Genomic DNA, 13,293 nt, shown 5'->3' on the forward strand with positions numbered 1-13,293 from the left:
GGTTGGAATTGTGGCATGTGGATCCTGTTAGTGGTGCTTGCCTTTTTCTCTCCTATCACTCTGTCTCTCAAAATATATTAATGAATAAACTTAAAAAATAAAAGGTTTCTACACCCTGGCCAAGCGGGATTTATTCATGAAAAGCAAGTATGGTTCAATACATTAAAAAATCAATGCAATTGACTACACTGACAGAATTAAGAAAAAACACATGATTTTCTAAATTGATGCTAAAAGGGCATAAAATTCAATACTCTTTCATGATAAAAACACTAAAAAAGATAGGAATAGAAAACCACCACCATAACATAGTAAAAGCTATATATGAAAAGGCACAGCTAACATCATACCCGAAAGTGAAAGACTGAGAGCATGCCCTTCTAAGAGAACAAGGATCCATTGTTACCGCGTTTACTCAACATAGTACTAGGAATATTGGAAAAGAAGCAAGATTATCTCTGTTGGCAGACAACATGATCTTACATTAGAAAACCCTAGAGTCCACACACATGTACAAAAAACTCAGATCTAATAAACAACTTTAGCTAAGTTGCAGCATATAAAAATGGGGCATGGTGGTTAAGGATGCTGGACTCCCACATGGCTGACCTCGGTTCGAGTTGCAGACCTGGCGGCTTGCTTGCTCACTTTCTCTCTCCCTCTCTCTCTATCTCTAATTCTAAAATAAATAAATAAATAAATAAATAAATAAATAAATAAATCAACACACGAAAATGAGTTGTGTTTCTATACACTAACAATAACTAACTTGAAAAGTAAATTAAGAAAACAATTCCATTTATAATAGCATCATAAAGATAAAATACCTTGGGATTAAAAACACACAAAGAAGTTTTAATATTGAGCTTTCAAAATAATAACCTGGAAACATGAAAACCATGTGCTTTAAAGTTTTGACACATGAGACATACTATTTGAAATATATTGAGCATGAGAGTTAACTTTACAAAACATTCAAGAAACTATCTTGTATCATTCCAAATATACATTTTCTAAATGCCATTTTTAGAAATGGATGAACTCTGTCACTAAGCATAAAGAAAAATCATATAGGAAATCTCAAAACCTTTGCAAAGTATGTGATGTCCTCTATCAAATAAGAAAATGCCTTGCAGGGACCAGTAGTTAGCATAATGGCTGTGTCGCTGGACTCCCATGTAGTCGACCGCAGTTCGGATCCTGGACCCGGTGGCTTAAAACTCACACTGGGCACGTGTGCATGAGTGCCCAAGATCCCGAGAGGAGAATGGAGGGGAAGGGATTGCGGCATGGACATTTCCCCGGGGGGGTGATTTCTCCCTTTCTGTCTCTCTCTGTCTGGCGAGCGCATGCGCGCCCTATAGCAAAAACCTCTCAAAAAATAAATAAATAAAAAGAAAGAAAGAAAATGCCTTTTGCATAAGAAAAACACCAGAGACTTAAAAAGAGATCTTTATTTTTAATAATTAATTTTTGTCTGAATTTCTAGGATGAAATTTTTAGAAGGAAAAATGATCCAGCCAATTGGAAGAGAATGGGATAAATGTGCCCCCAATGATGCTTGCAAGGGCAATGGATAATTCAGCAGTGGGTAATTAGCCTTATGGAATTTAGGTACATATTACTGAACACTCCCTAGCTCCTGCTATTTCTAGAGGCATTAAAAAATGCAAGACAGGTACTGGCAGGTGGGATGGTGGTTAAGGCGCTGGGACTCCCACTTGGCCGACCCTGGTTCAAGTCTCAGACCTGGCGGATTGCTTTCTTTCTTTCCCTTTCTCTCTCTCTAGTCAAATTAAACATAATAATAAAAATGATAATAAATAAAATCAAATGAATAATTATTTAAAAAATCCAAAAAACGCAAGACAGAATGTCTTACCACATTTGTAATCACATATAGCATTTAACACACAAAACTAGAAATTGTCTTTTCCCAACCCTGCTAAAATTCTGATCGTGTAATTTATATCTGACCTGTATTTCAAAGCCTGGCCCAGGGGACCAGCAGTTAGCATAATGGCTATGTCACTGGACTCCCACGTAGTCAACTGCGGTTCGAGTCCCGGACCCAGTGGCTTAAACTCATGCCGGGCGCTTGTGCATGTGTGGAGAATGGAGGAGAAGGGATTGTGGTGTGACCATCCCCCTTGGGGGGTGATTTCTCGCTTTCGGTCTCTATGTCTCTCTCTGTCTGTATGGCAAACGCACGCACACCATAGCGAAAAAACCTCTCAAAAAAAAAAATATATATATATAAATATATATACAAAGCCTTGTCCAGGGACCCTTTAGGCTGCCTCAAGGCCACACATGCCCTCTCAGGGTTCATGACGTGGCTCCTGAGGGTGGCCCCACATCACTGCCCCTGAGGCAATGATTCAGCTGCCTGCCCACGCCGAGGCTCATGCTGCTGACAGCCTCTGACTCTCTATGGGAAAGGGTGGAACCTTCCTTCCTTCCACTTGGCCCTCTCCTTTTCTCACAGACCTGCGGCTCCGTCTGCCTGGCAAGCACTGGTCCTCCTACAGTGTGGGCGCTCCTTCCCTTCTGGCACCTTCCCTTACTATGAGGCAATGCTGCTCGTCCTTTCTCAGACTTTCTTCAGGGAAATCCTCTGATTTTCCCAACCTCAAGCTGACCGGAACGTTCTGGGCTATTAAAGCTGAAGAAGATAAAGTACACTTCTCTGTGTCCTCATTTGTAGACCAGCAAACTCTGATGGCAGACATACATTAAACCTATGAGTAGGCCACAGGCAAGTAACACCATGACCTTGTTTATTTTTAGCAACAATACAATGGAAGTAAAAGGGGAAAAAAAGATGGACTGCATCTAAAAGCAAGAGATCAATTTACAGTAGGTTAATATACACGCACATGCAGCCTACTCTACAGAGCAGTGTCTTGGCACTCAGAACTCCAGCACTGGAGTCTAGGGGTCAGCATTCAGGCCTTTCCTCTTTAAAGGCTTACCAGCATGCCTTTGGTCAGGTCCTACCAAGCTAAACTCCTTTGGAAAACAACTCCGAAATCGGAAAGGCAAGTTTGGTGAAACGGAAACGTCTTATTCCCTCTGTCTTCTCATGCTGATGGGGTCACCATGCTCACAACTGTCTCCACAAATGAGACTGCTGAGCCCTGAGCACTGTTTCTTAGCCGAGGAGATGGGTCTGCGCTGAGTTACTCTAATTTTCACAGGCCTCCTGCCAGCCTAAGATACACATGGGTAAGACTGAAAGCCAGGTGCGAGGGCAGCACAACACCAACCAGCAGGGGTCCTGGGTAAAAACAGGCATGAAGGAGAACTCTAAGTGAGTCTTCACCCTGGGCCCTGTCTCCATTGTTGCGTTCCCTGGGCATAATGCAAAGAGCCCCTGTCCAGTCTCTGTTGAGTAGAGGCTTAGCTAAACAAAGAGGAAGTTCGTAAGTGATGGAGGGCTGGGAGAAGGACAGGGTGTATCTTTGAAGTGTGGAGGAGAACTGCTAGTGTCATAATTTGTCTTCTCCTGTCTTCTGGAGGTGGCAGAGGAGGAAATGCTGCTGGGAGATGGAATGGCTATGCCTTAGTCTCCACCTCCAGGGTGCACAGGCTTAGAGCAGAAAGTCCTAGAGCTCACATGCAGTCCTAGAACTCACGGCGCAGTCCTCACGCCATGGCCCACGGCCCAGCAGCAAGGCTAGTGCCTCTGGCTCCACTGTTCCCATGGGTTGGCTTCTGTGAGAGCCAGCCTGGGTTTGAGGTTGCACCAGCAGGGTGCCCTGCCCCACACTTAACATTACCAAGTGTTTACTTGAGACTCACACACAGAGGCGTAGCCATTTCAAGACAGCACTCAAGTCTCTGTGCACTCCAGGAAGAGAGCGAGCACACACCAGGCTAGGTGGGAGAGGCCAGGGACAGCAGGACGGTGAGCAGAGCTCCTAAGACGCACGCCTTCCCACTAGCAGGAAGAGCTCTACTTGGAAACTATTCCACACATGTTTTGGGGTGCCTGTTGTGTGCTATAATAAAAACAAGGGCTAGGAGTCAGCAGTTGGCATAACGGCTATGTCACTGGACTCCCATGTAGTCGACTGCAGTTCAAGTACCAGACCTGGTGGCTTAAACTCATGCCAGGCGCGTGTGCATTCGTGCCCAAGATCCAGAGAGGAGAATGGAGGAAAAGGGATTGTGGCGTGGCCATCCCCCCTTTGGGGGTGATTTCTCGCTTTCTGTCTCTATGTCTTTCTGGTGATCGCAAGCGCCCTATAGCAAAAACCTCTCTTAAAAAACAAACAAACAAACAAACAAACAAACAACAAGGGCCTCAGTTCCTCAGGGCTGTGGATTGGACTCAGGACCTTTCTTTAAAAACTCAGCACACAGAAGAGCATTTGCTGCTTCAGAACAATGGACTGTCTTCCTGACCTCTGCACCACAAATTTGACCCTGAAATTGTAAAACGAATCTGAAAACTGGTATTGGAGCCAAAGAAACAACATTAAGAGTCGTGCTTGAAAGACATGCCTGGGAGTACTTTGGGACTCCTAGAAGCTTATCAAGCACTTGCGTAGTGGGGAGGCTGAAGAAGTGGGGAGAATGAAGCCAGCAGCATTTGGGTTTTCTTTCACAAAGACTTCTAGTGTGCTACTTTGTTTAATCTTGAAAAATAACAATTTTCCAAGGAAAGATTGGCAGAAAAAGCAAATTTACAGGTTTTATGACCATCAGGGGGCAAAAAAGCCAAGATAGTGAGTGCTATCCATGAACACATTATTAATGGCTATTGAAAGATTTAGCGCTGATGCTATAATTATAAAATATGTTTCGGTATTAGAGAGAAGAACAAGGGACAGCTAAACTAAGACCATGCTCAGGAATGAGAAAAGCAACCATTTAGGGAGGCCTGCCGAGTGTTCATTTCTGATTCCCTACTTGCTAATCAGCCGTGGGCAGTGAGCAGGACATGGCTGGACGTTTTAACTGCCTCAGTCCTGGCCCCATGCTCCGTTCTTCCCATCTTGTCCCATGTTCCCTTCTGCTACATCTTCCCATGGCCACATTCCTCTAATCCTTCAAAAGCCTATTCTGAATCCCTCCAATCTTTTTATTTTTTTTTTTAAGTTTCTTTCTATCTTCTGAGAGGGAGAAATAGCAGGGGAGAGAGAGAGAGAGAGAGAGAGAGAGAGGGCCAAGTAAGAGGAGAGGCCAAGAGCAGGGATGATCTGCAAATGCTGACTGAGTCCAAGTTCACAGGTAAACTTTGACAGGTAAAAGGGAAACCAGGCTGGCCCTATAGGGCAGAGGGTAAACAGTGGGAAAAGGATCTCACGTGGCCAATCAGGATTTAATTTCTGGCCTTCGTGGCTTACACACCAGAGGAGTATGGATGTGCCCAGGACCCTGATGGGATGGAGAACTGGAGGAAAAAGGGTTGCAGCATGACCAGGCCTCTCTGAGGGTTGGTGTTTTCCCTTGATCTACCCTTGTTTTCTCTCTCTTACATCCTCTGATATAGCTTTAAAAAAAAATGAAAACAAGAAAAGCAGATACCAACCTGAGTATGTTTCTTGATCTACTGTTCAAAGATCTCAGTTTTACTAGAAGTTGAGGCTGCCTTCTCATTGTCATCATCTGATGGAAAATATTGCCATGTGCTTTAAGAAAAATAAGTAAAAATCAATCGTGAAACCTGGGGCAGTAAATATAGTAAAGGATCTGATAACATTATGCTGTTTAATCTTGAAAAATAACAATTTTCCAAGGAAAGATTGGCAGAAAAAGCAAATTTACAGGTTTTATGACCATCAGGGGGCAAAAAAGCCAAGATAGTGAGTGCTATCCATGAACACATTATTAATGGCTATTGAAAGATTTAGCGCTGATGCTATAATTATAAAATATGTTTCGGTATTAGAGAGAAGAACAAGGGACAGCTAAACTAAGACCATGCTCAGGAATGAGAAAAGCAACCATTTAGGGAGGCCTGCCGAGTGTTCATTTCTGATTCCCTACTTGCTAATCAGCCGTGGGCAGTGAGCAGGACATGGCTGGACGTTTTAACTGCCTCAGTCCTGGCCCCATGCTCCGTTCTTCCCATCTTGTCCCATGTTCCCTTCTGCTACATCTTCCCATGGCCACATTCCTCTAATCCTTCAAAAGCCTATTCTGAATCCCTCCAATCTTTTTATTTTTTTTTTTAAGTTTCTTTCTATCTTCTGAGAGGGAGAAAGAGCAGGGGAGAGAGAGAGAGAGAGAGAGAGAGAGAGGGCCAAGTAAGAGGAGAGGCCAAGAGCAGGGATGATCTGCAAATGCTGACTGAGTCCAAGTTCACAGGTAAACTTTGACAGGTAAAAGGGAAACCAGGCTGGCCCTATAGGGCAGAGGGTAAACAGTGGGAAAAGGATCTCACGTGGCCAATCAGGATTTAATTTCTGGCCTTCGTGGCTTACACACCAGAGGAGTATGGATGTGCCCAGGACCCTGATGGGATGGAGAACTGGAGGAAAAAGGGTTGCAGCATGACCAGGCCTCTCTGAGGGTTGGTGTTTTCCCTTGATCTACCCTTGTTTTCTCTCTCTTACATCCTCTGATATAGCTTTAAAAAAAAATGAAAACAAGAAAAGCAGATACCAACCTGAGTATGTTTCTTGATCTACTGTTCAAAGATCTCAGTTTTACTAGAAGTTGAGGCTGCCTTCTCATTGTCATCATCTGATGGAAAATATTGCCATGTGCTTTAAGAAAAATAAGTAAAAATCAATCGTGAAACCTGGGGCAGTAAATATAGTAAAGGATCTGATAACATTATGCCAACCAGTGGTACTAAGACGTGAAAGGCAGGAATCAGCACGCCCCACGGGAACTGACAGGACGATGAAGTGTGATGTGAATGCCCGCGGCCCTCCCTAAGGTTCTCGGAGGCCACCTCAGCAGGAGCTCTAGAGCTTTCCTCTGCCAGCTTACAGGGAAAAGCAAGTCTGATTCCAAGTAAAAGCAACTGCCTCCCAGACACTAAACTCCCTCCTGTCCTAAGACGGGGCCTGGCACCGTGGGTGTAGCTGTAGGTGTGTGTCCTGAAGCACCAGACAGGGAGAGTGATGCCTGAGGAAGTTCCCGAGCTGTCAGACTCAGAGCTCCACGAGGCACTGGTTTTCTCTTCGCTTTTTATTTTACTCTCTGTGGTCCCATTATCCAGCACAGGGCCCAGATGATGAACATATTAAAAGATAGTGCTTCTGCAGGGCGACTTGGCCTGCGTATCACAATATCATATCACATGTCTACACACGGACCTGGCCAGTGACAGCAGTCTCTGAATTAGACTACTCTGCTGTCCTGCATCGGTCAGTCACCAGCCCAGCATTCAACGAGGAGGGGCTCACGCAGGCTTCTCACTGCTCATGATGGCCTACTTCAGAGTCTCACGTGTGCGCTACCAGGAAAGTAAGCACTTCGAAAAAGATGACTCAGATTGGAATATCAAATGATAAATATTTAAAAATGTGAACCCAAGTGAAAAATGGTATACTTACTAGAATAGAGCTATCTTCTCTGATACACCTTTTATTTGTTTAATCTTCAAGAAAAGAAAGGTGGGACCAGCAGATAGCATGGAGGTTAAAGGGCCTGATCCCACACAGCCAACTGTGCTTTCTGGTTGTGGACCGGGCAGTTTAAAAAACTCACTGGGCATGTGTGCTTGTATAGCAAATCCCAAGAGGAGAGTGGAGGAAAAGGGACAGCAATGTGGCTATCTCCTCTGGGGTGCCTTTTCACTTTCTCGCTCCCCCCCAAATCTGGCAAGTGTACGCAGCCTAGAAATAAAAAATAAATAAATAAAAGAAAGAAAGAAAGAAAAGAAAAGGCAGGCAACACAGTGGAGCTGTACCTCTCCTGGACACTGAAGGGTCCACTTCAACACCTTTTTCGTAAGGAGTCCCGCCATTCAAGAAGAGTTCGTAAGTTCTATGAAAGAACAGCATACCATGATGGACACTGGAGAGACTGGCGCAGTATTTTTAGCACGACTTATTCACATACGTTTCATTTATGTCTCACTGGCAAATGAGAAAATGCAGTTGTTGATCCTTTCGTGAGGTCCCTTCTAAGCAAATGAACAGTTTCCTAGTGAGAGAAAGCTATTCCAATGGGGCATGGTGACACTACAATCCCTTGTCCTCCACTTTCTATCCTGTTGGGATCTGGGGCAAGCACCCACATGTCCCAGTGACATGTCCCAGTGTATTTTTCAAACGGTTGGGGCAAAGATATGAACCATGGTCGACAATGTGATATCCAACTCCCTTAACTTATAGGCTATGGGGCTGGCCTGCTACCTCATTATTGTTTTTAAAGAATTCTTTTATTTAAGTTTACTTATTATTATTATTCTAATATTTCCAGAGAGAGAAAGAGAGAGAGAGAGAAAGAGAGAGAAAGCCTCCAGGTCCGGGATTCAAACCATGGTCAACCAAGTGGGAGTCCAGCGTCCTTAACCACCACACCACCTGCCAGTCTCTGCTATACCTCATTTTAAAAAGTGACTTCACTCTTGGAAAAATGGTGTAGATATATTTTTTGTTATTTCTTCTCTTCAATATAACTAACCCCCCCCAAATACGTTAATAACAAAACAAACAAATTAAAAAGCAATCATGGGCAGGGGCATGGTCTGGTCACTAAGGTGGCTGGATCTCACATAGCCAACCACACAGTTCAAGTCCTGGACCCGGGTGCTTGAAAACATGCTGGGAGCATGTGCATGTGTGCCCCAAATCCCAAAAGGTGAGAGAAAGAGACAGAGGGGACGGGATTATGGCATGACCGTGCCCATTAGGGGGTGCTTCTTTACTTTCTCTATCTCCCCCTCAGTCTCTCTTGAGTTCATACATATGCCCAACAGCAAATTAAAAAAAAAAGAATCCTAAGAATTCTAGGTTTCTGTGGCCCTTCCACTTTCCTCTGAGTGAGGCCAGAGGACTGGTGGAGTCAGTACTTTGACCTCTGCCCTGTGTTAAGGAGGCCACATGGGGAGCATTATCTAAACTAATTGTCACAATAAGACCTTGAGGTAGGACTGTTTACAATCCCTCAGATTAAAGATGGGAGAAATTCTGTTTAAGACAGTAAGGGACCTGCTAATAGTTACACAGGCAGAGCTGAGACCAGAGCCCTGAATTCTCTAATTCCAAACTTGGAATCTTAATTACCACCCCACTGCCTGCCTACATCCCTTCTGTGATGTTCTGTTTATATCCTAGACTTAAATCCTTTTTACCCCCTTTTAAAATGTTCAATTTTTATTATTCATTTTCAAGAGAGTCAGAGAGGACCCTGAGACTCCACACTCAGCGTTTCTACTCTTTGAAGAGAATCGGGCTTTCTTTCAAAAATCACAGTGAAACATGCTAGTGCTATAGGAAACCACTGAAAAAGTATTCCCAGCAGGCAGCTGGTGCAAACATCTAAAATACCCACTGGAGGGGCCAGACGGTGAACTGGTGAAACAGGACACTCTGCAAGGCCATCCTCCATAGAAAGGGTCTCGATTCAAGTCCAGAGACCGCCTCAAGTACACCGAGCAGGTGCAGGCCCATGGCCTAGGGCTGGCTGGGGGCAGACTGTGATGGCAAGTCCTGGTGAGGGATGCTGTCTCTCTCTCACTCATAAGAAATGAAAAAAATATGTACCATTTAATTCTCCCTAGGATGAGACCATGCATGCCATGTGGTCGTTGGGAAAGTCATGACGTATTTTTGCATAGAAAAATGTCATGATTTTCCCGATGACCTAATATTTTCACTTTCTACCTGATACACACTAAAATCAACACTAAGGTCCTCTTCCAAAAAGCTGCTGAGATGCTCACAGAACAAACCTGAGGCGCTAGGTCCTAAAACAATTTCTACAAAGTTACGCATCTGTAAAGGACATAGAGCCCACTTACTTCGCTGGGATAGGAATTCCACTGGCATCAAACAGTTTAAGAAACACCCAGCCACAGCTTAACTCTCCTCTCTCCCCAGTTGACTAGAAAATAAAACAAGCACATGAAACTCAGTGTCTGAACCAGTCAAATCTATAAGCACGTACCAAATCATTTTAAAAGGGACAAAATTAGTATTTACCTTGAAAACTAAAAAGTTCTTCACAAGAAAATTAAATGGTACCGTCCCATTTATCTTTCAGGCCAGATAGTAAAGGTATTATGTAAAGTAAAAATCCTATCTTATCACAATTCCTCTGGAAAAATCTCTTAAACCTGTTGATGTGGTTACAGTTGCTATTGTCTCCTGAGTGATATAAACATTCAGTGGAATGATATCAAATCACTTCAAAAGTTCATGGAATTATGAAGCTTTGTCTTACTGGAAGATGGAATGCAGGAATGAATCATTCACTCATGGGCCTGCGGCTCGGAACTGTGTCCCCACTGTCAACTGCCAGTGGTCACCAGGGCTCACACAGGGGACCTGCTCCTCTCCCTTGTCATACCCACCTGCAACCGTATGCATGCACCTGCCTTAAAGAAATGGCGTAATACCATTAATGCTACCTCCCTGTAACGGCCCATGGGTTACTGCAAGGCCAACTATATACACCGCACCTCCCAAGCTATTACTAGAATGTAGGGACATTTAATTACTAGCACAGATCTACACCTAGTTCAATAGTTTACATGACATAAGTTGCCCAAGTTTCTTGTGTTTCCATTATAAGTTTTACCACTTTACCAGGTCCCTAATTAGAACCCTCAGGTCTAAGGATAAATGTGTCCTGCCTCTCAACACAGGTGAGTCACTGTGCCAAAATGCCATTGAGCACCTGTGACTACTTTCTGCAGTCACATCCTTTTTGAATTTTTATTCTTTAAAAGTACTAGAGCTCACTTAAGCTACAAATGTATTTATGTTAAATGCTACTGAAAAAGTAGCACTACATTATAAAATTAGAATCAGTGCCATTCTCTTTGCTCAAGGGATTAAAATCCTGTTAACATAAAAACCGCAACTAGTTTACTTGTAAATACAGACATTTTTAAAATTCCCCTTTTAACTGAGACATCAGAAAGCTTTATCTTTCAGCTGACATACATTGCGAATATAAGAAATTCCAAGTTCAAATAATATCCCAAGATCTGGAATCGAAGAATTGGACCTGATAAAAAAATCACCATCAAGCAAACATGGCAAGATGCCAGTAACCTGAAATGAAAAAGAAAGTAAAGTCATTGATAAGTATAAAAAATGAGAAGGTTTCAGCCCTATTCATCTGCAAATGGCTTCTGCATTATAACGAAGGTCTTTTCAGAAAAACAAAAAGCGGATGGATTAAATTCATCTATACTGATGATTTGAAATAAAAATCTATCTTCTTTGTTAAAGGGAGAGCCCTTTATTCCCATCTACTCTTTGTGGAGGCTGATATGAACAAAGTCCTGTACCTAGGTCCCCAGAGGTGTTACACAAAGCAGACGGTGGGGCCAGAAGGTGTGGTGGTTAAGGCGCTGGGTTCCCACATGGCCAACCACAGTTTGAGTCCCAGACCCAGAGTTTTGAAAAAAATCACGCCAGGCGCATGTATGTGGATGCCTAGAATTTGGAGAAGAGAATGGAGGAGAAGGGATTATGGCATGGCCATCTTGAGAGATGATTTCTCACTTTCCCTCTCTTTCTGTCTCTCTGCAGTGGAATGCATATGCCCTACAGCAAAAACCTAAAAAGAGAGAGAAAAAAAAAAGAAAGCAGATGGCATACACTACAGATTATACAGATTATTTTCATTGTTCCTTGTAAAGAGAAGTAAATTGAAGACTGAACACAACTGCTCAGCGGTTTCCTGATGCATGCCTTGTACATTTTCCTTTCTAGAGTGGTGGAAAGGAGCACATAAATAATCACATCCCCCTTTCAGGTCTGTGAATCCTACCCCCTCCTTAAGGTCTAGCTTCTCTCCTACAAAACCTTCCCTGAGCCTCAAGACTCAAATTCATTTTATTCCCTCTGTACTTCCAAGGCACTTGGAGCACCATGACCCTTAAAATCTCCCTGAGCGACAGTAGTTACAGTGTCCCCAATCCCTAAGGATTAAGTAATGCATGCAAGGGCCCAAAACAGGGCCCTGGTTAGAGCTCCCTAAATAGAGGATATGATTATTATTTGCATAAGAACTACTAATCTAATGACATTTAAGTTCCCACAAACCTAGGAAGAATGACTTGCACATAAGACAATCTTTTTTCTTTTGTTTGCCAGAGGGTGTGTGCATTCACCAAGGGGCCTGGCCATGTGACAATTATGCACATATCCCCAACATGTTTTTCAAGCCACTGGGTTCAGGATTTGAACCACTTGGTAAATTATGTGGCACCTAGCACCCTTAACCATTAGGCCATGGGCCAGCCTAATCTCACTCAACAAAGCAACTCATAGTTTAATATAATTCATACTTCCCAGCAGTTTCTCATTTTATTACAGAAAAAAAAATCAGAAAAATTCTACCCTAAACATCTCACAAACAAAGAAATGCAATATCAGAATTGTGAAGTGTGTCAAGATGGCAGTGTTTCTCCCTAGAGGCAGGGTGGTTATAAGATCAAAACTGGGGACCAGCATATGGTGCAATGGTTAGGTTGCTAGACTCCCACAGTTGACCACAGTTCGAATCCCAGACCTGGCAGCTTAAAGCTCACACTCATGCTGCGTGTGTGTGCACATGCGTGCCCATCCCCTCTGGGGGAGTGATTTCTCGCTTTGTATCTGTCTCTTTGGTGAGCGCACACACCCTATAGCAAAAAATCTCTCTCTCAAAAAAAAAAAAAAAAAAATCAAAACTGGACCTTTTAAGAGTGGTGTTGACAGCCAAGTGGGGATGTGCCCAGCACTTGGCGAGGGGGCTGGGCCTCACACCCAGCTGGAGCCCTCTTGCTGGGTCTCCATCTTCCTTTAAGTTCTGAAGAAATAAGAGGAAGGGTAATTAATGGTTTTTAGGATACAGTAACAGCAGTGAATTGGATGTGGGAGAAGCAAATACTAAAGTAATGAAATCTCAGAGGTAGGAAATAAGTAAAATAAAATAATGTTCAGGCAATATCATAAAAAGAACATAAAACCATCTTCGTCTGTGTATTTAATACTGACTCTGGTTTGAAACCACCTAACCTAATTCCAGGCTTGACAGTGACTGGTGTAAGGCACCAGGCCCCCAGGCGTCACCTATGACTTCAGCTGAAGAAAGCACAGCTCTCATGGTCACAGTTGGAAAATTTCATTTTTGAAAAACACCCTACTTTCTATATTTTATCTTTTG

General features: G+C 43.3%; 1 protein-coding gene across 2 annotated transcripts in view; it reads right to left on the minus strand.

Annotated features, from left to right (window-relative positions):
* Positions 1–13,293, minus strand: part of NPHP1 (nephrocystin 1) — a 91,560-nt gene that overhangs the window by 14,572 nt on the left and 63,695 nt on the right. For both annotated transcript variants that reach the window (XM_006156628.3, XM_006156627.3), the window contains exons 13-16: positions 11,079–11,189; positions 9,932–10,014; positions 7,874–7,950; positions 6,620–6,719 (exon numbers count right to left, since the gene is read on the minus strand). In XM_006156628.3, the coding sequence (XP_006156690.1) occupies positions 6,620–6,719; positions 7,874–7,950; positions 9,932–10,014; positions 11,079–11,189 (371 nt within the window). The remainder of the gene's footprint in view (positions 1–6,619; positions 6,720–7,873; positions 7,951–9,931; positions 10,015–11,078; positions 11,190–13,293) is intronic.

Source organism: Tupaia chinensis, unplaced genomic scaffold (assembly GCF_000334495.1).
Source record: "Tupaia chinensis unplaced genomic scaffold, TupChi_1.0 Scaffold000511_1, whole genome shotgun sequence".
Lineage (NCBI taxonomy): Eukaryota > Metazoa > Chordata > Mammalia > Scandentia > Tupaiidae > Tupaia > Tupaia belangeri.